General features: G+C 44.3%; 1 protein-coding gene across 3 annotated transcripts in view; it reads right to left on the bottom strand.

The window, feature by feature from the left end:
- The window catches only part of Adam23 (ADAM metallopeptidase domain 23), a 146964-nt gene extending 124863 nt beyond the window's left edge, over nucleotides 1-22101 (bottom strand). For 2 of the 3 annotated variants that reach the window (NM_001029899.3, NM_001393708.2), the window contains 2 exon segments: nucleotides 20104-20321; nucleotides 21592-22101. In NM_001029899.3, the coding sequence (NP_001025070.3) occupies nucleotides 20104-20321; nucleotides 21592-21793 (420 nt within the window). In that variant the 5' untranslated portion in view covers nucleotides 21794-22101. 3 annotated transcript variants of the gene reach the window in all.
- Nucleotides 22102-24033: the final 1932 nt, after the last annotated feature.

Below are 24033 nucleotides of genomic sequence, written 5' to 3'. Positions count from 1 at the left end.
ATAGGTAACGTTTTCTTAAGATCTGAGGAAAGAAATAAATTCAGCAGAAAATATGCTCTGCGGTGGAACTAGGATTTAAGTAAAAAGCTAAAAGTAAATGGGAGCGGAGCTACAAAAATCAACAGAAAGCAACTGTACTCAGAGGTTTAAAAATCAACATTTTCAAGCATGCTAGTGAAGTGCGACCTTGTAACCCAAGAGCTGGTGTACACACTACAAAATTTGCTCCCGCAAAAAGAAAATCTTCAGTTCAAAAGCACGCTCTTCAGCGACCAGAAAATGTTAGCTCTGTTACAAACCACAGAGGCCATGACCTCTGTGTAGATGTTACCTATTCTCAAGGAACGATGTTTACGTTCGCATATTTGAAGGTATACCTTCGTAGTTTAGGAGTTACGCTATCTACTCTCAATGCTTTGCCTTTGTCACCTACACTCAGACATGCACTGCCAGGGGCTTTGTGGATTCTCAAAGTCATCCTCATGGATTTTATTTCACCATCTACAGCTTCCATCTCAAAGACGGGTTGGGGAAATTAAGATAGATCTTACACCCTACTGAATAATGGAATTTCTCTCAAGGTCTTTTACTAAGCTAGTTTAGCCACCAAAGTTTGTACTGTGGGGCTGGTGAGATTTCTCAGTGGGAAAGTCTGAGTTCAACCTCCAAATCCACAGTGGAAGAACAGGGCCAAAAGTTGTCCTCTGATCTCTGATCTCCACTGGTCTATGTGTCTGTCTTTCTCCCTCCCCACTTCTCTCTCTCTCTCTCTCTCTCTCTCTCTCTCTCTCTCTCTCTCTCTCTCTCTCCTTCCCTCCTCCCTGTCTTACTCTCATTCTCTCTTGTTCTCTCTCTCTCTCTCTCTCTCTCTATATATATATATATATATATATATATATATATGTCTCTCTGTCTCTCGCTCGCTCACACTAATAACACAAAGTTTATATTCAGAAATCTAGGAGCAAAAACTCCTCCAGACAACTGTTCAAAGCTCTCCTTCCTGCATCTATTCCCAGGGCTGATACTTAAGCCAGTATATGAAAGCAAAGGGAGTTTTTGTTAATATTTCTTTTCAAACCACAACGACTCAAGACAGTTAATAGTGCCAACAAATGAGAAAAAATTAGGTAATTTTTCAATTTTTTATTATTTTATTTCTAGTTATTTCAAGTGGTTTTTATTACCTGAGATAAGCAAATAACTACATGGGGTGATATTTAGTTAGTAATGATTAGAGAGGGCACAATGCTATCAGTATCTGATAAACAGCAAGAAAACTATGTAGAAGACATGAATTTTCTAAAAGTAGGCTTAGAATAAACGCTACACTTTTTTCTTACACACACACACACACAAGAAAAATAGCATTTAAATGAAGACTTCATAGCATATTCTTTCTCCCTTCTTTTTAAATGAACACTAAATTAGCCAGATCCCTACAAAGTCCAAAACTTAGAGATTCCATAGGAAAGTCCTGGTAGTCATGTGACTATGTTTCACTGACGGTTCCCTATTTCCTAGTTTATAGTTTTGCAGAGAGCTGAAAGTCTCTTCAGTGAGGAATGGGGTGGGTATATCCACCTCAGCCTCTACCCAGAGATGACCCCAGCACCTGATCTTCCGCGTGAGACAGCTAAAAAACACCTCTTGACATCGTCAAGTAGTCTATATGAGTCCAAACTACCCTTAGTTAAGAATCCCTATTTCCTATATGCAGGAGCTATGTGGATTTAGATTCTTCTGGATACAATGCCTTTACCCAGATTCCTTTAGCCTTATCTTCAAAGTCTGTTTGCAACCATCAACAAAGCCCTCCAAATAAAACAGGAAGTGGCTGGGAAACAAAAAGACAACATTTGGGTTCTTTCCACAGGTAGAGCAAGCCACCTGAGAAGCGGGATTTTTACATTTTTATACCCATAGAGATTCCTCTAAATTAAAGTACAGGTTTAAATCTGTCAAACGAGCTCACACACATCCTTCAAAAAATAATAAAGAAAGCACAACGCAACTGTGTGCACAGTCCAAAATTTCAATCTTTTGTAAAGGATGCTTAAAATTACTTTCTTTCCTCCCGAAGTGACAGCTTCTTATTATCTTTTGAAATGTCATTTGGTAACTCAAAAGAAAACAACTGTAATTTAAACAGCTAGAAATGAAAGGGAACAGAGTTATAATGGAGCCTGCGCTCGGAGGTTACTAAGCTGTCTTTCCACAATTGAGGCAATATCCTCTCGGTGGATGAAACTCCACGGTCCCTAAATGTCATTTGTTTGATGATGGCTCCCACATTTCCATCCCACTCCGACCTGTCCCTGACACCACAGCTAAGTCACTCACAGAGATGGCTAGCCATCTTCTGCATACAGTGGGGGTGCCCTCTCCCCTTGCTTCTAAACTTCCTCCTAGGAAAAAAGCCCACCAGGACTTCCAGACTCCTGGGTTAGCTTCTTATGCCTGTTCTATTGAATGTCTATAAAAATTACAGCTACAAACAACACACATTGTTATCTAACACTCCTGGACATCAAAAGCCCAAATCAAAGTCTACAAACTGAAGCGGAGGCGTTGGTGACCATGGTTCCATCTGCAGGGCCGCAGGGAGAACCTATTTTCTTGGTTTCTGTAATCCCAAGAACCACCACACTCCTGGGCTCAAGGGTCCCTCCAAGCAAGCGTCTGCATCCACAGCCACATCCTCTTCAATCAGTCTGCCCCATATGGGCCTGGGCACTTGCATGAGGCCACTCAGATGACCCATATGCATCAGGCCACTCCACAACCCTCTGTTTAATTATACCCATCAAATCTCCTTTGTCGTGGAAGGTGCCACATTCAGATTCTAGAGAGACAGGTGTGGGCAGCTCTGGGGAAGAGAGGATTCTACCCATCTCCACAGCGCCTCTCCTGTTCCAGTCCAATCACCGGAAAGCTGGGCGCTCCACCTCTAAATAGATCTACCTGTTCATCTCTCAGACCACACTGTTCTTTGCCCTGTACAGCTGTGAGCGACCCCCAAACGGTGTCCCTACATCTGCTCTTGCCCTACAACGGTCCACCCTGAACAGGACTGCCAGATGACCTTTTTAAAATGTGAACCATGCAATACTACCTTCTTTCCCTTTTAAAACACGTTAGCATGTTCCTAACATAATGAGAAAGAAATCCTAGCAAGACCTTTGTCCTCTGGCCCTTTCTTGACTTGAGCAAAGAACACAGCAGGAAATATGCAACACTTTTCCTCCATAAAATGTCTCTCTGTCCTTCACTATCAACCTTCCAAGGCCTTGCACGCTGAGCATGCACTCCTGGCAACCCATCATAGAGGGGTAATTTGTTCCAGCTGCTCTCCCTGGGTCTTCAAGTTTCTCTCTCTCTCTCTCTCTCTCTCTCTCTCTCTCTCTCTCTCTCTCTCTCTCTCTCTCTCTCTCTCTCTCCAGAAGCCAAAAACTGCAACTTAACACATAATTCTAAAACTAAATCCCTTCAAGATCATTTTAAGTGTATAATGCTTACTAAAATCACCAAAAAAAAAAAAGGGGGGAAAGAAAATGAAAATATGTCAGAAGTAAAAGTCGGGAGTTGGGGAAGAAAGGAGCACACTCTAGTGAAACACTTTCACCTTTCCTCGAGGCAGAGAAAAGATAATATCTTAGGCTGATGGGTATCTAAAAATAGGTCAGAGATAAATTATTAAATGTTATAAGAACTAAAAACAGAAATTCAACAGCCTTTGAAGAGTGCCAGGAAAGAGACTTGCTATTCACTTTGTGCCACTATGAACTCTGAATTCTTAGACCACAAGTAAAAGTAACCATGAATTTCACACAACATATTTATGTCAACTTCCCACACTGGAATGTATATCTGCTGTTAGGTTTTTACCTATCAGAACTTTACTTTTCCCTGGAGTCGCAGCATTAATCTTTGGAATTCTATCACCAGAAACCAAGACACAGAAATGTCTTGCTAAGGACTCCATGATACGTCGGGGGTGCAACATGATCCACATAGCAGGGTTTCTATTTAAAAACACTCCTTAGCCTCTCCTCTGCTTTACTTTTCAAAGCCTTGTTCCTCTTTGAATCACTTTACACCTCTCATTCCTGAAGCCAGCTACTCCCCTCGCCCTCCTCAGTCCTACATGTTGGTGTGGGTCCACGCACAGGCACACTTCCTCCGTGTTCTCTACCAATGTTTCTAAGCAAAATGTCTCACAGAACCTGCAGCTCACTGATTCACCTAGGCTAGCTGGCCAATGGTACTTGGGATCTACCCAGCTCCATGTCCCAAGCCCTAGTGTTACAGACTCGAGCACCATAACCAGCTTTGCTTTTTTTTCCCCAACTTCTTTTATTTATTGAACATGTGATTGCTCTGCTGCATATCTATCTGCCTGCCTGAAGAAGGCATAAGATCCCCCCATAGGTGGTTGTGAGCCACCATGTGGTTGCTGGGAATTGAACTTAAGACCTCTGGAAGAGCAGCCAGTGCTCTTAACCACTGAGCCACCTCACCAGCCCCAACCAGCGTTCCTTTATGTGGGTTACCATAGATCTGAACTCAAGTCCTCAAGCTTGCCTGGCAGACACTTTGCAGAAATGAGCCTTTCTTCCACTCTACCTTTTTCCATTTTCAGATAAACATCCATAATCCGTTATTCCTATTCTTTGTCTAACACCCCAGTTTCATACGGCAGCTAGTCCACAGATAGAGCCAACCCTCCATGACAGATCTTGACTTTACAGCACATATCCCTTTTTGGAGGACATTTCACAGAACTTCTGAACCAAAGTGTTGTATCGAATCAACTCTCCCATGTCAGAATGAAATGGCACATAATAATTCAAGTGGCCGGATCCCACACATCTGTTCAGCAACCTCCCAGGTTTATCTAAAGTACACGAAAGGATCCCAAAATCTAACTCAACCCTCTTGGGCTTAAAAATGACAAAATTTGAATCCTGACAAATAACTTATCCAAAATAACTAATCAATAACTACTAATCAATAACTCTTCCCATAGTCTGATATCGTTTTTAAAGAAATATGTGAGACAAAACACACAAAAATTAATACAACAAATAATATTATTATTGTTGTTGTTGTTGCTGCTGCTGCTGTTGGTGTTGTTGAAATAACAAAGGCCCTATATCAAAACTCATAACTAAAGGACACTGAATAGTAAAGACTAAGTTCAGAAGAAATTTAAGATGCCAATTTATGCCACTTCTATTCAACACTGCAATGGAAGTCCTGGCCAAAGTTATTAAGCAAGAAAAAATAGTGAAGGTATCCAAAGGCAGACATGAAAATCATCTGTCCACACATGACATGAACTCATAGACAGAAAACCCTACAGTCTACAGAAAGAAATCTAATAGTAGATGAGTTCAGAAAATCTGCAGACTATAAAATCACGCTCAGAATTCAATGGGAAGGGTCATATGTGTAGCTCAGTGGTGGAGTGCTTGCCTAGGGTGTGTGAGAGCTTGGGCTCAGTCCCCACCATGACAAAATAATGTCTGATTGCCCCATATTGGCAATAAATAATCTAGAAATTAAATTAACCAAACATTGATTCACAATAAAATAAGGAAAAATAAATGCATTAAAGATTCAAAAGATGTATCTTCAAAACCACAAAACTAGACGAAAGAAATCTGAAGCCACAAATATATGGAAACCCATCAGGGATCATGGATTTAAAAGCTCAACAGAAAAAAACCTGCAATGCTACTCTAAGCGATCAATAGAGCAGTCCAAGCCCAGAAATAGAAAAATCCATCCTAAAGTTTACAATGGAATTTCAAAGAACTCCAAACTACCGTGAGGAAGAACAGGCTGCAGGTATAGCTTCGTGATAAAGCATGGGACGCTCTTTAGTTCACCTGTCACCTACTGACTAAAACTTTCTACAGAGTTGTGATAACCAAAGTGTGGTTCTGGCTTGGAGAAGCAGGAAGACCAACAGAGTAGATTACAAAGCCTCGTGAAATGAAGTCAGATGATCTTCAGCAAGGATACTAAGACAGTTTAAAGGAGAAAAGATGGTCTTTTCAATACATGGTACTAGGAAAACTGGATATCCACATGCAAGAAGGAAGAAGGAAGGAAGGAAGGAAGGAAAGGAGGGAGGGAGGGAGGGAGAGAGGGAGGGAGGGAGGGAGGGAGGGAGGGAGGGAGGGAAGAAGGAAGGAAGGAAGGAAGGAAGGGAGGGAGGGAGGAAAATTGGAATCTGATGTCACCTGACCTGGAAAAGTTCAATAAATGTCCATGAGGACCTGCACCCTACACCTAAGCCCTAAATAACTAAACTTCCAGAAGAAAACACGGAAGCAGGAAAAAAACATGAGGGGAAAGCCTTGTAACACAGGACTTGGTGATGATTTCGTGAATATGACACTAAAAGCATGGGCATTAAGAGAAAAACTAAATGAGCATCATTAAAAAAAAAAAACGATAAACGTTTGTACATTAAACATCACTGTCAGCCTGACAGCACAGGTCCATAACCCCAGCTACAGGCAAGAGGCCAAGCAAGGTAGGGAGGCTACGAGTTTGAGGCCAACCTGGGCTACAGAGTAAGTTCAGGGGGAACTGGGCAACTTACTGTCTTGTCTTGAAATAAAAAGGACAAAGAGAGACGGTAGAACCCTTGCCTATTATGCCAGCGTCCATCCCCAGGGAGAATGTTAACAGAATGAAAGTCTGCATAGAATGAGAAAACATTGCAAGTCAAGAGATTGGAGATTCATACTCAGAATGTGTGAAGAATCTCTAACAGCTCAACAACAGAAAACAAACAGGAAAGGGGAAAAGACTGAATAGGCAACTTCTCCAGAGAAAATACATTTGTCACCAATGAGATTATCAAAACAGTATTCAACCTTAGTAACACTGAGGCAATAAAATCAAAGCCATGAGGACTTACCGCTTGACACCTCTGAGGATCATCAAAATTAAGAAGCAAAGATAGCATATATTAGTAAGGATATACAGTCCTGGGTGAAGGTAACACAGGGTCTTTGCTATAAAACAATTATACATTGATTTGTCTTCTCTTCTGTGCCCAGGAACCCCAAAAGTTGCATAACAGCTATTTCCATAAGAGCCCTACCCCAAAATCCTGTGAAGACTCCTGTCCTCACTATAGAGTTTCCCAGTTTTGGCCCTAGATACCAAGAAGTAAGAAAGTGCCCCTTTCTATGAAACTGAAAATCATCATCATCACTGCAACACAGAAGTGCCCCTCCCTTGGCTGAACCCAGAAGCATCAACTTTTCCTGTGGTAAGAAAATAGTCGGGACAAGTCTCTGACCCATACAGGCATTTCTGAATAGAGACCAATGCCCTTAATGTGTCACAACGTCAGCGAATGTACTGAAATGACGTGTTTGTCTTCTATTGCTAACATTTAAAAAAAAAAACTCACTTTAATTGTAATGGTCTAGGATTTTAAGCTAGGAAAATAAAAACCTTTTTTATTAAAATGTGAATTAATCGAAGTGCACAGGCTAGCTATTTTAGTATACATTTTAATTTTTTAATTTACACAGAATTAAATTAAGTTGAATTCATTTCTGTGGGAAAATGAATTCTATAAAGTATAGCTTATTATATTTCAAATCACCAGAAAAACTAGTATTTAAATCATATTCATTTTTCTCAGTTATACGTTCAAAGACGTAAACATGGAGAGTACTTGTCTCTATCTAACTGTAAGAGTAACAGCCTAATTTTCTTCAGTGACCACAGCTTTATGATTAGAAGGGCGGAAACTCTTCTGAGAAGATGAGAAGCTCTTCTCAGATCTGTTTTAGCTGAATAATCCAAGTAGGAATTTAGCAGGATCATTTTGCCTGGTGCATGCAGAAATGACAAGAGTGGGGAGGAGAGAGGGGACAAGAACAGAAAAGGAGCTGCCAGAACAATGTAAATGAGAGACGATGGCGCATTAAACCGGCTGGGTAGCCGCAGAGAGAAGTGATCAGCTTCGGAATGGACAATGAGGCTTGAGGACTTGAAGTGAGGCTGGAGGAGAAAGAGTGGGAGCAGCTATCTGGAAGATGATGTTCCCATTACCCACATGGGAAGAACATGGGAGGGGCAGGCTGGGATAGGAGATGCTAGAATTAAAAGTTCTATTTTGAACAGCCTGGGCTGTCTATCACACGTCAAAACAAAAACAAAAGGATAACAGGCTTCAGAACTATGGCGAGAATAGCCTTCTAGGAAAGGTCCAAGACTCTCAGACACCACACAGCAAGCAGGTGTTTCCTAACAGTGAGTCAGGTTAGATCACAAACGTTTAACATATTAGCGTGTAGAAACATCCTAGGGGAATCCACAAACTTTGGAAAACTAAAACGAAAAGACAAACTTAAAATCTCTGGTAGGCAGATTTTCAGGTTTTAGTTATGCACTAACAATTTATTTTTATAGAAATAGAGGGCAGATTTAGAGGTAATTATGAAAAGAATGTGAGAAGGAAGAGAGTTTATAAATATACTGCTTGAGCGATGGTATTAAATGCTTCAGTAGGTCTTGAAAGGAATGAACGCCACTCAAATAAAAGAATAAATAAAATGAAAACTATATATTAGATTAATTATAAGGGAAAGGAGTAACGATTAACCATTTCTGAAAACAATTTTACACACCATTAGGAAACAAAAAAAAAAAAAAAACCCAATCTAATGGCATCATTTGGATGTCCCACTGCTTGTGAAGGGGACAAGCGATGGCGTTCTCACAGCCCAACAGAGATGAATGAGGCTAACTGTTGTATGAACATTCTGCAGAGATGAAAGGCCACTATGTCACACAGGACGGCCTACAGCGATTAGCAAAGTAATTAGTGTGAACTCACCACAAAGCTATCATTTATAAGCACTGGAGAATCAGTGTGCCACCCCTTGTGGCAAACCTGCACACAGATTTTACCTGCAGACCACGGCCTGTTCAACTGTATCCCAGTGTGAAAATGAAAGCGAACTGTGTATCTGATACTCTTGTCCTGTTGGGTTCTTTCTAGTTGGGAAACGTAGATACATTCTATCTGCCATGGCCTCATCTTTTCTAGATTTCATTTCCAAGCCAGAGAACTTTCAATGGCAAATCAATGTTTTTCTTGGGTTTGGCCTCATTAGAACCACTGACAGGAGGGAAGAGAGGTGAATAAGTTTGCTAACTGGGACAGTTCTTGATAAAACGATCTTAAGGTCTGTGTTATTCAGAGCCCTCAAGGGGGAGGGAAAAGGTGCACCCTGGGACAGGGGACATATCTCAGCAGCTCGAGCACTAACTAGCCTGTCACACATAGACCTTGGGTTTCATTCCCGCACTGCCAAGAAAGAAAAGAAAGGTTCACCTTACAACTCACTAAAATGCCTACTTTCCAAATGTCCTGGTTATCCACAAAGGTTTAGAGAAATCAACTCTAGCTGTCAGCATGGCTCAGCCAGGGCCACAGATAATTAATTCATCAGGCGTCAGGCACACCTTTCTGTAGTCACCCCTTCTCAGGATCCCACCACCAGCTTCCCGAGAGCTGACATGAGTCCGTGTCCACAAACCTGGTTCGACCTTTCTTCCATCGGACATGGATCAAACAACTCATCTTCAGCTCAAACCTAGAAGACTGAAAGCCCTCAACCACTCATGCCTCAGCAGCAACACGAGGAGCAGGAGCAGACAAGATTTTCTGAGGCTCTGAACAAGCCCTCTTCACAGGGCTCAGACACACACACAAGGAAGATGACCTAAGAGAAGAAGGACCCTTTAGCTCATGCTTTCTGAGGTTTCTGCCCATAGTCAGCTGGCTCCGCAGGGGCAGGTGGCAAACCACCACGCACTTCCTGGTGGCCCAGAAACAGCGGGGTGGAAGACAGCCCTGAGGATCTACTTCCCCCAGCAGGCCCCACCTCCTAACATGTCCATCATCCTAAAATAGTAACACCAGCTGGAGATTGAGCCATGAACCCACTAGCCTGTGGGGGCATTTCATATTCAAACCACGACAATGGGCAAACCTTTCATAATCACATATGTTCCACAAACAAACACATATACCAGGTCATTAAATGGCCCTTTCCTTGCTTTGAGTTGAAATACCGTCTTCATTTGGAGTCCCTGGCTAGGCCTCATTCCCTGTGTTGACAAACGTGCTAAATTGGGAGTTCTGTCTCTTTTTTTCCCCCCTCGGCTACTAAAAAAAAAATGAAATAAAATAAAGGGTGGCTTTACCAATTCTTGTTAAATCAGCTTGTTTCAGACGCCCACCTCTTTAAGCTGTGAGCTCCTATAAAGTACACAAGAATACTTTTCCAAGAAAAGAAGTTACTCCTAAAATGAGTCAAATGTCTGACATATACTTTGGAAATACCAAACACGGCTCTACCCACCCCACCCCACCCCTCCACAAGGAAGGAAAATCTGACAGAAGTAAAAATAAGGTTAAAGGCAAATAAGGAAAGATGACAGACAATGGGACACACCTGCAATGCCAGTATTGGCGCGCATGAGGCAAGAGTCGCTTACATCTGAGGCTAGCTGGGGCTACATTGTGAGTTCGAGGCTAGCCTGAGTTTCACAGTATAAACTTGTCTCACAAATTTAAAAAAAAGGAAAAGGAAAAGGAAAAGGAAAAGGAAAAGGAAAGGAAAGGAAAGGAAAGGAAAGGAAAGGAAAGGAAAGAAGGAAGGGAAGGAGGAAGTTGGGAGAGGGAGGGAGATAAAGACCAACAAAGCCCCTCAATGCAAGGAAATGCTGATGGCAGTAGGAGGGGGCATAGCTCATGGGACTTTTGATCAAGAAGACAAGTGTCTGAGCTACAGAGAGGGATGGTTCAGTGGTCAAGAGCACGAACCACCCTTCTGAGTTCACACTGCCAATGCCAGGTAGCTCACAGTCTGTAACTCCAGCTCCAGGGCACAGGACTCCCTCTTTTGGTGACTGTGGGTACTGCACTCACGTGCTCACACAACGATTTAAAAAAAATAGGTGAGCACTTTGAAAACAATTTTTAAACAAACACTTTTTAAAATGTTTTTATCTCAAAGGCAAGACAAGCTCTCTCAATGCCCCGCCCAAGGAAGGGTAATAAAAGAGCAGGAAACCGGAAGTCCGGAGATCAAGGTTCCCATCTAGAGCCGAGAAGTGATAACCATCTCAGGAGTTTTGCCACGAGGACTGTGGGGGAGGTATGACGGTGCCTCCAGAAAACAACGAAGTGCGATACAAAAGCTACGGACTGTGTTTGTCGCTGCAAAGCGTTGGCGAGTTGAGCCGCAAGTTAATTTAATGTGTTCTACTTCACTGAAGAAGTGAAGAGCCGGGAGACAGGTGAGGGAAAGACTTGTCTACGCTCGGCTTGATTTACAGCGTTGGTGGAGCCCATCCACAGTGCTGCTTTCCTACGCATTGGCAGCCCTGTGACACAAGACAGCACAAAACACCCAATTAAGCGAGCCAGACTGCAACTTGCCACGGGAGTTTTTACATGTCCACACTGAAGGAAAGCAAGCTCCAGGGAGATCCTGGAACTCAACAGACACTCCAAAGAATCGAGCTGGTGCCTCTCGTGTTCCTTGTTTATCCGTCTCTCTAAAGTTCCTCTCTAGTGATAGAAGAAATCTGACCCAAAGCCTTGACAATACCAGGCAAGCACTCTATAGCTGCCCTACACCTCCAGCCCTCTAGGAGGGGTGTGGTTTGCTTTTATCTTGTTTCGGGTGTTTTTTGTTCCTGTTGTTGTTTTGCTCTGTTTTGTTTTGGGGGTTGTTTATTTGTTTGTTTTTGGTGATCAGCATCTGCCCATGCGCAACTCAGACTACTCCTAAATGTGTCTTTAACCCCACCCAGCAGCAGGAGGAAGCCCAGGAGTAAAGGATCTCCTGACTGCCACTATCCACCTATGATCTAAAGCTGGATCAGACCAGTCCCTCAACAGGACACTGCCATGGAGTCTCAGTAAGAGGTAAACACCAACCCCCCTCTGTGTAATGGAAGACATAAGCCCTAGAGCAATATGGCGCTGGCCTGTTCATACTTGGCAGCAGCCTACGCAGGCTGACCTGCTCTCCAACCTGGCTGCCGTGTGGGAGGATCTGCTCGAAGTCCCACTTCTCACTTCAAACCCTTAGAAAACACTTACTGAATGAGCTGGGTTGTTTCTCAGGATCATTTCTCCAAGTAAAATATGATAATTAGACATATCCCTTCTATAATAGGATTTCTAGCATTAAACTCTCTTGAAGTTGTACTATATATACATAAATTCTTAGCACAGAGATTCCCTGGGAACAGTGCAAAACCCAGACTTTAGCTCAGTGCCCACTAAATTTTGCTAAAGTTCCTAAAGGGTAACCTTCACTCATTGAGAACTGAGTACTTCGGGTGAATAACACTTGATAATTATGTATTGTATGCTTTATGTACGTTCTAGAAAGGAAAACAATTTATTCTGAAAACTCAAACCTTTAAAGCAGTTAATTAATTATTCGGGTCTTTAAAAATGGATATGGCGAGAGCCTCTGAGCTAAGTAGGAATTGAATGGAAATTGGACATTAAAGCCTCAGGACACAGTGATGGATTCACTTCTTTCCTTGGAGCACAAGGGTTTTCTGAAAGTAACCTCATAGTTTGCACAGATGCGGATGAAATCATGGCCACAGACTTTCCCCACACGTGGACTGACCCTTGGACAAACAGACCCAGAAGAACGCTGGAGGAGAAAGATCACAGCGGCTCTGTGGGGTGAGAGGAAAGCAGGGGTATACAGCCTGTGCTCTGCCCGATGGAAACTTATCCAGCTAAACTTATGCTTGTTGCATGCGGAGAAAGGGAGTCACGTGATGAAGTAAGCGTTTCCGTAAGATTAATCTGTCAGCGGTGGGACTGATGGATTGACAGAGAATGGGACAAGAGGCGGTGACAAGAGCACAATGCAGGAGAGAGGAGGGGGTGGATTCAAGGAGAAGCATCAAGACTTGGCAAGTGACTATTTATAGGCAGGAAATGAGGGAAAGAAGAGTCAAAGATGACTCCCCAAGTTCACTCTTCCATGCTGAGAGACAGCAGTCCCAGTGAGAAAAATAGGGACAGTGAGGACAGCTCTCTCCTTGAAACATCACTATTGTACACTGACTGAAGCCACTAGACCTGGGCAATGCCACCAGACAAAGGGTTCTGGCCTATTTTTTGACTGGCAGAAGAAAGGGCAGTGGGGCTAACCCCAAGAAGTAAAGGCGAGATGACACCAGCAGTTATAGAGTTGGCAAGAATGAAGCAGGCCCTGAGTGGGAAGCATTGTTCAGGAACACACAGTGAGGCCAGACTTCAACAGCATGGCTCAGCTGTGAGCTATTCAAATTGATTTTTTAAAATCTGGTCTAGGGATTTGGGGATTTAGCTCAGTGGTAGAGCACTGGGTTCGGTCCTCAGCTCTGGGAGAAAAAAAAAAAAACTGGTCTAGACCTGATAGAGAGGAAAAAAAAAATCAAAGACAATGATCTAAATCACCAAGAAAGCAAAAGAAATAAAGAAAGAAAGACAGCAGAGGCAGGAGAATGCTTCAGTCTGTGGTCTGTTGCTGTAAGTGAATACTGCAGACTAGATGACTTAGGGGGAAAGGTGCATTTATCTTGTGATGCTGGAGGATGCAAAGCACCCGATCATGGCACACGCATGTGCAGAAGACCTTCCTGATGCAGCATGACCAGGCTGAGCATCCCAGGGCAAACTGAACGTTCTAGCCAGAGTCTCTCTTGGTCTTCATTTAAAGCTATTGATGCCATCAGGGAGCCCCTCCCATCATGACATCCTCCAATCCTACTAAATTCCCAAGGACTCCACCACCACATACCATTAATGTATGAGTTTGAGAACAGCACAGGTTCCAAGTACAGTCTAGGGAAAATAGGATTGGGGGACAGCCCAGCTCTTCTTTCTGCTTTCCTTGAGCAAAGGTTGCTCCCTCCCCTGCCTGTCTACCACCTTCTGTTCCAACAGCTAGTACTGGCACAGACAGGAATGGCACACCATAGCACCTCGATTCTGACTCCACCAGGAGCGAGTGGAGGCTAAGCGCTGCTGTCTTTCTCCAGCCTTTTCTCCTAACCTTATCTAAAGCATACCCCACCTTCTCTAGACAGGAGCTAGACTAGAATCGCAGCGAGTCTAGGCCCACTCTGCCGTTCAAAGAAGACCACCTTCTGTACCATGTTCTGCTATCTTCTCCTGGCACTTGTTAAGGTTTCTAATAATGGGCCGGCATTGTTAGCTTGTCTGTGCCCCTCCCCCAAACCTCCTTCAGAAGGTAAGTGCTCTGTGAGCCACAGGACTGGTGTTCAAAACCATGCTCATTTCCTGAGCCCCCTCCTATGACTCACCCTGTGACATGGGATAAATCAAATCCCTGCATCTGTCTCCTATCTGTACAGCCTCCCACTTCTTTTGATTCTCTCTCTCTCTCTCTCTCTCTCTCTCTCTATCTATCTATCTATCTCTATCTCTCTATCTATCTATCTTTATCTCTGCCCAGGAAAGAGGTAGATTCAAACTCTGACTCTGACTGCAGCTTCCTGGCTATTAGTCCTGTCTGAAGACACCGATGATAAGCCTCAATGGCTGCATCTAAAATAAACCCTGGTCACTGGATTCCTGAGGAAGTATGGAGGGCTTTTTTCTCACTAGCCACACCCCCATCCCTGGTCCCTCAATGTACTGTATTCATCCTTCTCCTTACTCACAAACAATGGGTCATCTGAAATGCCTAAAAGCAAAACTTCCAATGAAGCAGGAGGCCAGTATATAAGTGTTTTTGCAAGTTTAAACAGTATAAACATATGTTTAACGACTTACACAATGCCAAAACTCAAGACTAAAATTACCGCTCCTGATGATCCAAAAATATCTAGAAGGATTTGTAGGCTATTGCTTTTTAATTTCAGTGTGATTATAGCATTAAGACGTATGGAAATCACTAAGTTCTTTCTATATCATTTCTTATATATGGATGTTCCATGTCCTGCAATAATGAGACTTCCTCTTAATAAACAAGGGTCATAAAAACATATATTCCAGCCTTCTAAAAATGCATAAGAACCTCTTGTAGGACAAATCCTTGGGACTCCCTTACCCCATACTGCTCTTTCTGTTGTCCCATAATAAGGAAGATGGAGCTTCTGACTTCTACAAAATCAAGAACTGAGGAACAGCCCTGCCCTGAAGTAAACTCGGAAGCATAATCACTATGGTCCAAATTCACTTACGGCTGACCTTCGTGGTCACTGATTCAGCACACATGAGTCTCTGGATTCAACTCCCAGCACCAAAAAGAAAGAAACTGACTTTACCAAACTCTCCCTTTCCTCTCTTTAACCTGAAATTGTGGGGAGTAAGGAGTTGCCTGTTTACCTAAAAGTCAACTGTGACAAGAGGTAATTTGTTTGGGTGACTCCAATGATATCTGGGTCACCTTCCCCTGACCCTAAACTGTGTCTCATGTCCCTCCCCCATTCCTTCCCAATCAGACCAAAGACCACATAAAAGACAAGTAAATTTTGATCAACATTCTTGGGAAAAGACTTCCGAGCATCATCCTAAGGGGAGTGAACGAATGAGGAGTGAATGGGTCTAATTGTTTCTCCTGCCGTTCACGTCTATTCTCCATTTTATTCATAACACTGCATCGGTGAGACATTGTTACGTCTAATAATCCACGGCACATAGAGTCATAAAGACTGACAAGTCTTGATAACAAACTGACATCAGAAAATGCAAAGACCATCTTCCATCTCCATTCTCACTCAACGCTCAACACAACACTGCTGACACCAGTTGGCCGGGCCTTCTTTCCCACACACCAAGCAATCTGAGGATTCTTCACGATGAACAAGCCAGGTCCTCTAACTCAATTTCATCCAGACAGGATCCATCTGAAGATAGCGTTAGATCTCACAGGTTGAAGGTTGTTCCCACAAGACTTTAACTGCCAATCACAAGCTCCAAGCTAGGGTCTGAGCTGATGACAAGCAGGGCTATATACATCAGGCCTCTCAACACCCCCTCAGAGTTAACTGACTTGCTAAGAGCAGCTCGCTGAATTTACTAGTTGCTATAAAGGACATTATGGAAGAGACAGATTAAACAGCCAGGTGAAAGAGATGCGCAAGGCCAGGAATGGGAGAAAGGTGTGAGTTCCTGGGCCTATCCCATACCCAGAATCTGATCCCTTTGGATCAGAAGCTTAGGGAAGCTTCATTTCATAAGTGCGGTTGATCGTGCTACTAGACATTGCTGATCAACTAAATCTTAAGGTCCTCTCCGGATGGACGAGGCTGAAAGTCCCAACCCTTCAATCACCCCATCTTTCTACTGACTAGAATGCATTGTCACATTAGCCCATGCAAGAGCCTCTCATCGCTCTCATGATTTCAAGATTCTGAGTGACAGAAAATGGGATGACACCAAATATTTATTTTCTAGTATCCCACAAAATGAAAATTCTTCATTAGCATGCCCTGATACTACTATGTAATAGTAAACTGACATCTTAGGTAATAAAGAGATTGTTATAACAAACTATCAGATAACAAGATTGCCTATCAAGGAATCTTAATTTGGGAAAACCAAAAGGAAAAGGAAAAACTAAGGTATCTATTCATTCCCTGCCCACTCTAGACTGGCTTAGTTTATGCCTCATGTGCTGGCACAGCTATAAGTGCTCACTTCTCTCAAAAATGGAGCCATTTGGACAATTGTTTCTTCAACATCGCTCTATGTAGAAATTGAAATGATTCCTGTTCTCATTCACTTCCAATTGATGACCAAAGCAACTTGGGGAAATAAAGGGATTATTTGACTCACACATGCCAGGTCATGAACTATCACTGAAAGAAGTCAGAGTAGGAGCTCAAGGCAGGAAACTAGAGACAGGAACTGAGGTAGAGACCATGGAGAAGTGCTACTTACTGGTTCTTTTCCCATGATTTGCTCTGCCTGCTTTCTCATACAATCCAGGACCATCAGCCCAGGGTAACACTGACCAAAGGAAATGGGACCTCCCACATCAATCCTTTATCAAGAAAGTGTCCACAAGATTTGTTCACTGGCCATCTGATTAAGGCATTTTCTCAACTGAGATTTCCTCTGCCCAAATGATCCTAGTTTGTGTCAAATTGACAGATCAGAAAAGAAAAGAAGAGGAAGAAGAAGAGGAGGAGGAGGAAGAGGTGGAAGAGGAGGAAGAGGTGGAAGAGGAGGAAGGAGGAGGAGGAAGAAGAGGAGGAAGAGGAGGAGGAGGAAGGAGGAGGAAGAAGAGGAGGAAGAGGAGGAGGAAGAGAAGAAGAAGAAGAAGAAGAAGAAGAAGAAGAAGAAGAAGAAGAAGAAGAAGAAGAAGAAGAAGAAGAAGAAGAAGAAGAAGAGGAAGAAGAAGAAGAAGAACTAACCTGCAAAATCCCTAAGCACCCCTTGATAAAGAAAGGCTAAAGCCTTCAAAACCAACACCATATACAGAGGTGCACCACACATCCAGCTTTCGAACTCCCCCTTTATGAAAGAGTTAATAAGCATTTTAACTTTCATGACTGTTAAGTATGAAGGATGCATCCATGCACAACATTATAAAACTTCTTCAGACAAAAATGTGGAGCGTGGCCTTGCAACCTAGATTTGGAAATGTCCCATTCCAAATCTGCCCCCAATCACAGAGATCCGTGAGAGAACCACAGTGAGTCAGCATTTCTAAGGCCCTCATTAAAATGTGCTTCCATGCAGCAGAATCAGAAAGCTCCAAGTACATAGATATTAAAATTGAAAGGTCTTTTTTTTTCTTTAAAAAAAAAAAAGGAAGCAAGGATGGGGGAATTCTGTGCTTTCTCATTGTAACTTCTGTAAAGCAGCTGAGCTGGCAAGTCTCTCCTCACTGCCAATAAGCAAGTCATCCTAAGGTCCAGTGGAAAACACGAAGCACATCCTACTGACCAGTCCACAGAAGCTTAAAAACACAGGGGAAAGGGAACTCAGAGACCACAAAAGGAAAAGTCAGGGCGCCACCAAATCAGATAGGTACTATTAAAGTCGACCCAGGCTCGCCTCAGGCTGTCTCCTGGAGAATAAATATGACTTTTTCATCTTTATGACCCCTGTCATCTCTTATCTGTGAACCTTTACCATACAGCTTTGCATATGAGAAATATACAATAGACATTTATTGAATTAAGTTAATGAGAGAAGAAAAAGACTTTCAAATATCATTTCTTTCTAAACATTCTTTTCAAAAGTAGAAAAGAAGTCAGGCTACCAGTGTGGGGAGAGTCAAAAAACTTAAGTCACTCCAACAGCAAGCCAATGCTCCACAGGAGAAATCCACTCATGTACATAAGTGACAGTTAAAAGGTCAACAGACCTTATTATCATAAATTCAGACATATGCAGTGAATCACACCTACAAAGCAGCCATCTAAGGCTAGACCATAGGACAAGCATTAGTCATAACATCCAACGCCTAAGTTAAAAAGAAGTTTCACTGAAATCTCTTCAGATCTCAGCTGTGAAGGGCTTATACCTTCTTTAAAGAAGGCTTTGAGACAGCTTTGGGCTTCTTCCAGCATCCTGAACAAAGGCCCTGGAGTTTAAGAACTATAAACAAGAAACGAAACCCATCCCTGACTTAGCACAGGGATCACTCATGAGGGAAGCTAGCTAGTCCTCACTGCATGTTATTAAGGGGGCTTTGGGCATCTCTCCCTAAAGACAGCATCCACTCCTTCTATCCTTAAGACATTAAGTATTAGTTATGCCACTGAGTTACAGAAAACATTCTGAAAGGCCTACTAGAGAAGAAGCTCATAGTCTCAGCCATGGTGGGCAACACCCCCTACAAAATCAAACACGAAGAAGGCTACCGAGGTTAACGGAGTTATTCAATATAAAGGATGCTTCTTCTCAGAGACTTCACTCATTTTAAAAATAGTAACAATTAACTGTTCAAACCTAATAGCCATTTTAAACCTTGAGAGGGGTCCCGCAAAGGCCTTATATACCTTTCTCCCCGTTTATGAAATGGGAAGAGTATGACAGGCCTTACCTCTGCTTCGGAAAACCAATCACACGCTGATGCAAACCACAGAAGCACTGTTAACTTCTGCATGTTTAACCAGCTCCTGCTCTTGCTAACTGAACAGGGACAGTTCAGAAAGAAATGTGTAACCATATCATAGAGTCAGACATGTGCTGTGAAATCACGCCCACCAACAGAACAGCCTTGTTCTGGGCCTAACAAGAGGGCAAAGATTCCAACTACCTCACTGTGTAGACTTGCTTTGGATCCAAAATATCGTTGGTTCAAATAAGCCCCAGTAGCGGGGATTCTTTAAACTCTTGGGACATTAGATACTTTTGTCCTTGTTTGAGTATCTTTCTCAAGCTCCAGGCCACTCTCACAACCAACCTAAAAGTAAAGCAAATGTTCACCATCGATGCAAAGTGTCCTCAAGGATGATGTCAATCAAAACTGGTCAATATCTTACATAAGTCATAGTTTTCTGGTCCTCGTGGTCTCTTGAAATCCCAAATTGTTTGCTGAAAACACGTCATAGTATTGTTTACCCCACCAATGCCCAGTTAGAGAAATAAGGTAAACTCAAACGCAAGTTCTGCGTAGAAAGCCTGATGGGAAAAGTACAGCCACACTGCCTCTCAGAGAGGCCTTGTGTGTGCAGACTGCCAGGAGTTTTTATTTCCTGGGAAGTAGATTCCTGCACTTTTACATAAAGGCTCTCAGAAAACAAGTCAGAACTGCAAACAAGTTCACTGGATTGCTTAGTGCCAAGGTACCTGAGAGACACAGGGAGCCAGTTTGTCACAGGACATCTGAAAATGCTCAGTTTCCATTTTAGTCAAAGACACAAACAGTAAACCCCGTCCCGGTCGATCCCGAGTTAATCCCCTCTAGTTTATCTTCTACTATCATATTAATTGCTTACTTAATAAAATGCTGCACTAAAATTTGTGAAATCAGATCCTGGCAGAAAGTCAAATGGGAAGAGAACTCTTCCTGGCAGTGAGTTGGGCATACGCAGCCTCCTGCCTACCTTATTGTGTTTCTGTTGGTGTCTGGCCTTTGTGTCAAGAACATGATAAGGGCTTTCTGAGTCCTGGTTGATGTAATACACCAGTCTTGAGGGCAGTGTGATTTCTTTCTGCACTGCACTGCTGTAGCTGGTATTTCTGCTGCCATTCTGTTGCAATGTGCTGTCTTCATCTGCCACAACTCCCGGGCTGTTTTCTGCAGTTTCATTCCAATGCAGAGCTGGGGGGGGGGGAGCACAAATATACACAAACACACACATATACATCCAGTAAATATACAAGCTCTAGAATGCATCCGTCCGTTGATTACATTAGCGAAGTTTTCTATTGCTAAGAAGTTAGGAAGTGGAGACACCAAAAGAGAAGTTACTGTAACAGTGGTTTGGCCTGGATAGGCTGGTAACCAGGGAAGCTTATACAATCACATACTGTACTCGTGTGTACCTTTTACATCCCCTCTTAGATCTGAACGTCTGGACTGTGAGGGGGCAGAGGGCAGAATGGGCTTAAAGAAGAGTCAGCAAGTAACAAGCTCAAGGGTCGTGACCCTCCTCCCCTCCCCCTTCAGAGGATGCAGCAGCTCAACTGTACACATCTTAACATCACTCCATCTGAAAGCTAAGAACACTCTTAACTTGGGTGCTGAATTCATAGACACTGAATGTAAAGTGATTCTTTCAAATATATGTGTATGGATGCGTGCATATGTGCGTGTGTATGTGTGTATACATAATATATACATATGCATATGTATATATATATGTATATATATATGAATGAGTGATTCCTCTTTCTTTCTAACTTTGAGTTGTACAAAAAAAAAACTGTTTTGCCATAAAGGGATATAGATGCTGGCAACTTTCCAGTTTCTTTCTCTTTACTGCCAAGGCCAGCTTTCTGCTTTCAGTGACTTCCAATCACCAGTGTGCTCAACATTGTATTATTCTGATTGCTCATTATGACAAGCATTTTGGGAAAACACAGCCAAAGGTCATGCGCAAAGAGTGTCTTGGAGACTTCCATTCTCTGGTCCCCAAAGTATGCCTCTCTCACCTTAATTCCAAGAGCAGGGTCTAAACCTGGGTGGGGAATTTGAGGGATCAAGCATTTGCCACTATTATTGCACTCCCCCCACCCCTCCGCATTCATATGAAGGTTCCCCAAGGCAAGAAGCAACTTGCTAGCTCACTGCATCTTCCTGTCACTGGAAGTTACATAGAGAGCGCTAAAGGACTCAGGAGCCACCAAATACCTCAGGGTGGAACCCACAGTCACTATAATGGGTCTTTAGTGAATGCAACAGAAACAGACTTCCAAAAGTGAACTAGCATGAACCTGGGCTTGGGACGGACAAGGGTGGAGAGGTCGACAGGGAGGCGCTCGAAGGCCAGGCTGGGGACCCACACGTCCGGGGTACACGCACCTGCGTGCCCTTCTCCTCCCCAGGGCCCCGCGGGGAAGGCAACGCAAAGGGCACCGGCCATACCCACCGCTGAGCGCAGCGGCCCCCCGGGCACGGGGCCGGGACGAGGCGGCGAGCGCAGGCAGCAGGAGAAGGACGAGGAGCAGGCGGCAGGGCGGCGCGCGGGCCGGCACCGGGCCGGCGGGGCAGCGGCCGGGGCCGCGGGAGGCGCCGGGCAGGCTGCAGCCCGTCAGGGGCGGCCGCCGGGAGCTGCTGCCGGGCGGCTTCATGGCTCATCGCTCCCGGGCGCCGGTCCGAGTGACCCGCGAGAGCGCCGGGCTGGGCTGCGGGGCGGCTGCGGGCGGAGCCGGTCACGCCGGCTGGGCGCGCATGCTGCGGCCGCGGGCAGGGGTCAGGGGTTGGGGTCTCGGGGACGGCGGCGCGCCCTCCTCGACTCTTTCCGCCTTTCGGGGAGCGGCCCGCAGAGGGGGTCCCCGCCGCTCCGCCAACTTGGAGCCTCCCCCAGCGGCTGCACCCTCCCAGTAGCGGGCGCGGCCGCACCAGTGACTGCGGGGGTTGCTGCCGGGCCTGAGGATGCTGAGGAGGCGCGCGCGGGAGCGAGCGGCGCGGGGACGCGCGGCGCGGGCGCGAAAGTCGGGGACGCGCAGCGCGGTACTGCACCCCACCCTCCGGGAGCGCGCCCGAACGGGGTTTCGGGTGCGGATGCTGATGCTCTTGCAGATGCTGATGCTGTAGCCTGCATGGGCCGCGCTGCGCATGCTCGACTGAGGGAGCCCCGGGGAGGTGTGGGGAGAGGGGGGTGCAGAGTGATGCAGCATCCCAGGCAGCATCAAAAGAGATGGTGGCACCTCCAAAGATGGGGGTAAGAGAGAAAGAAGTTTGCAGTCAGGGATGACCCTGAAGAGAAAAGTGCAGGGGTTTTCAGGCCTGATCTGGCAACAACTTGCCAAGAAAAGCGGCCCATCCTCAACACCCTCTCCTATACCAAACCTTTCTAGCGCAGGGAAAACTGAGACTATGCATTTTCCTTCTCAAATCTTTATTTATTTCCTTCCTTCAAATAAATATGAAGGGCTGCAGCCAGAGAGGTAAAAATAGCTGTGTTCCTCATAGCAGCGAGTGGGATGACAGTGGGAAGCACTGTGGTGCATCCGCAGGCTGGCGTCTGTGGGCAGCGAGCCACTGGGATCCCCTTGCAGGGTCGTGGGTCCTCCTTCCTTGTGCCCATAGGGCTTTGAAGAAAGCTAAAATCAGAAAGTGTGACGGACCATATTCTGGAATAGAAGAAATACAGAGATTAGAAAGCAACCGTGGCAGCTATCTTGGGAAATCTATCGTTTGTCAACCAGCCTTGGGGGTGGGCAGGCATTTCTGAGAACACACTTCTATTTTTGAGATCCAGTCGTATCTTGTGCAGAGAAAGGGGGTATTTTCGTTCAGTGCTGTCAGTCCCTGGTTTGGGTGGGTTAGCAGCCGCTGCTAATTCTGGTTGGTTCCAAATTAAGATTTGAGGCCCATTTTCACCACCTGGACTCTGGTGACACCAACATAACTTATTCGCTCTCCCAAGGATAGTCTGAGTAATAACAATAGTGTCTTACTCCATTATTGATATTTAAAATAGAGCTAAGGATTATCTACTTGGAGAAGGCCAGGGAGGGCTCAAGAAGTGAACCCACCCTCAACGCCCATACCACCTATACTTACATCACCATCCCTGTCAAGGCTGTTAGCCACCTTCTCTACCTGAGCTTCACCAAAAAAACTTCTAGAGACAGACAAAGATGACAGGCCTGCACACAGACCTCAGACAGCAGAGCTGTTGCAGTATCAGATATTGATTTTAACTTCTTTCCAAATTTCAGCAGGAGTATTTATTGGGCCCATGGATTTAATTAGTTTAGTGTTAACACTCACATACACACACACACACACACACACACACACACACACACCATATGAGGGCAACAACGGTTTTCATCCACATTGTAGCCCTAGGTCCTAATATGATATCTAAGGCCCAGGGAAACCTCTTGGATAATACATGGTCAATGAGTAAGCCAGGAGATTGTCTCAAGTTATATATGATACAATATATATGCTGAAAACAGGCTTGGGAGACCAGAAGCCAGAAAGAAGATTGACAAGGGCTTCCAAGGGAGAAGGCAGTGAGAGAAGGGGCTGTCCCGGCACAGATTATTTCAAAGGTATCTCTTGTAATCTCGTTATTGTCTCTCACTGCTCTCTAAACAAACCTAAGAGCTGAGAGGCTGACTGATCTCCAGCAGCTATAACCCACCACCCTGTGTTTGGGTGCAGCATGAGATTTCTTTTGGTTTCCAGTGAGGAGTGAGGATGCTGTTCAAGAGAGGCTGCTGACTTATGCCACATAGTAAAGAAAAATAGACTATCTATATACAGAAATGTAATGTTTGCAGATGCTGTTGGTGGCCGGAGAGTGATCAGCAAGGGAGGCAGGAAGTGCATAAACCACCTAGGAAAGTTTACT

The sequence above is a fragment of the Rattus norvegicus genome, chromosome 9 (assembly GCF_021556685.1).
Source record: "Rattus norvegicus strain SHRSP/BbbUtx chromosome 9, alternate assembly SHRSP_T2T, whole genome shotgun sequence".
NCBI lineage: Eukaryota > Metazoa > Chordata > Mammalia > Rodentia > Muridae > Rattus > Rattus norvegicus.
Note: the sequence above shows the minus strand (reverse complement) of the source record. Positions and strands in the feature narration are given on the sequence as shown.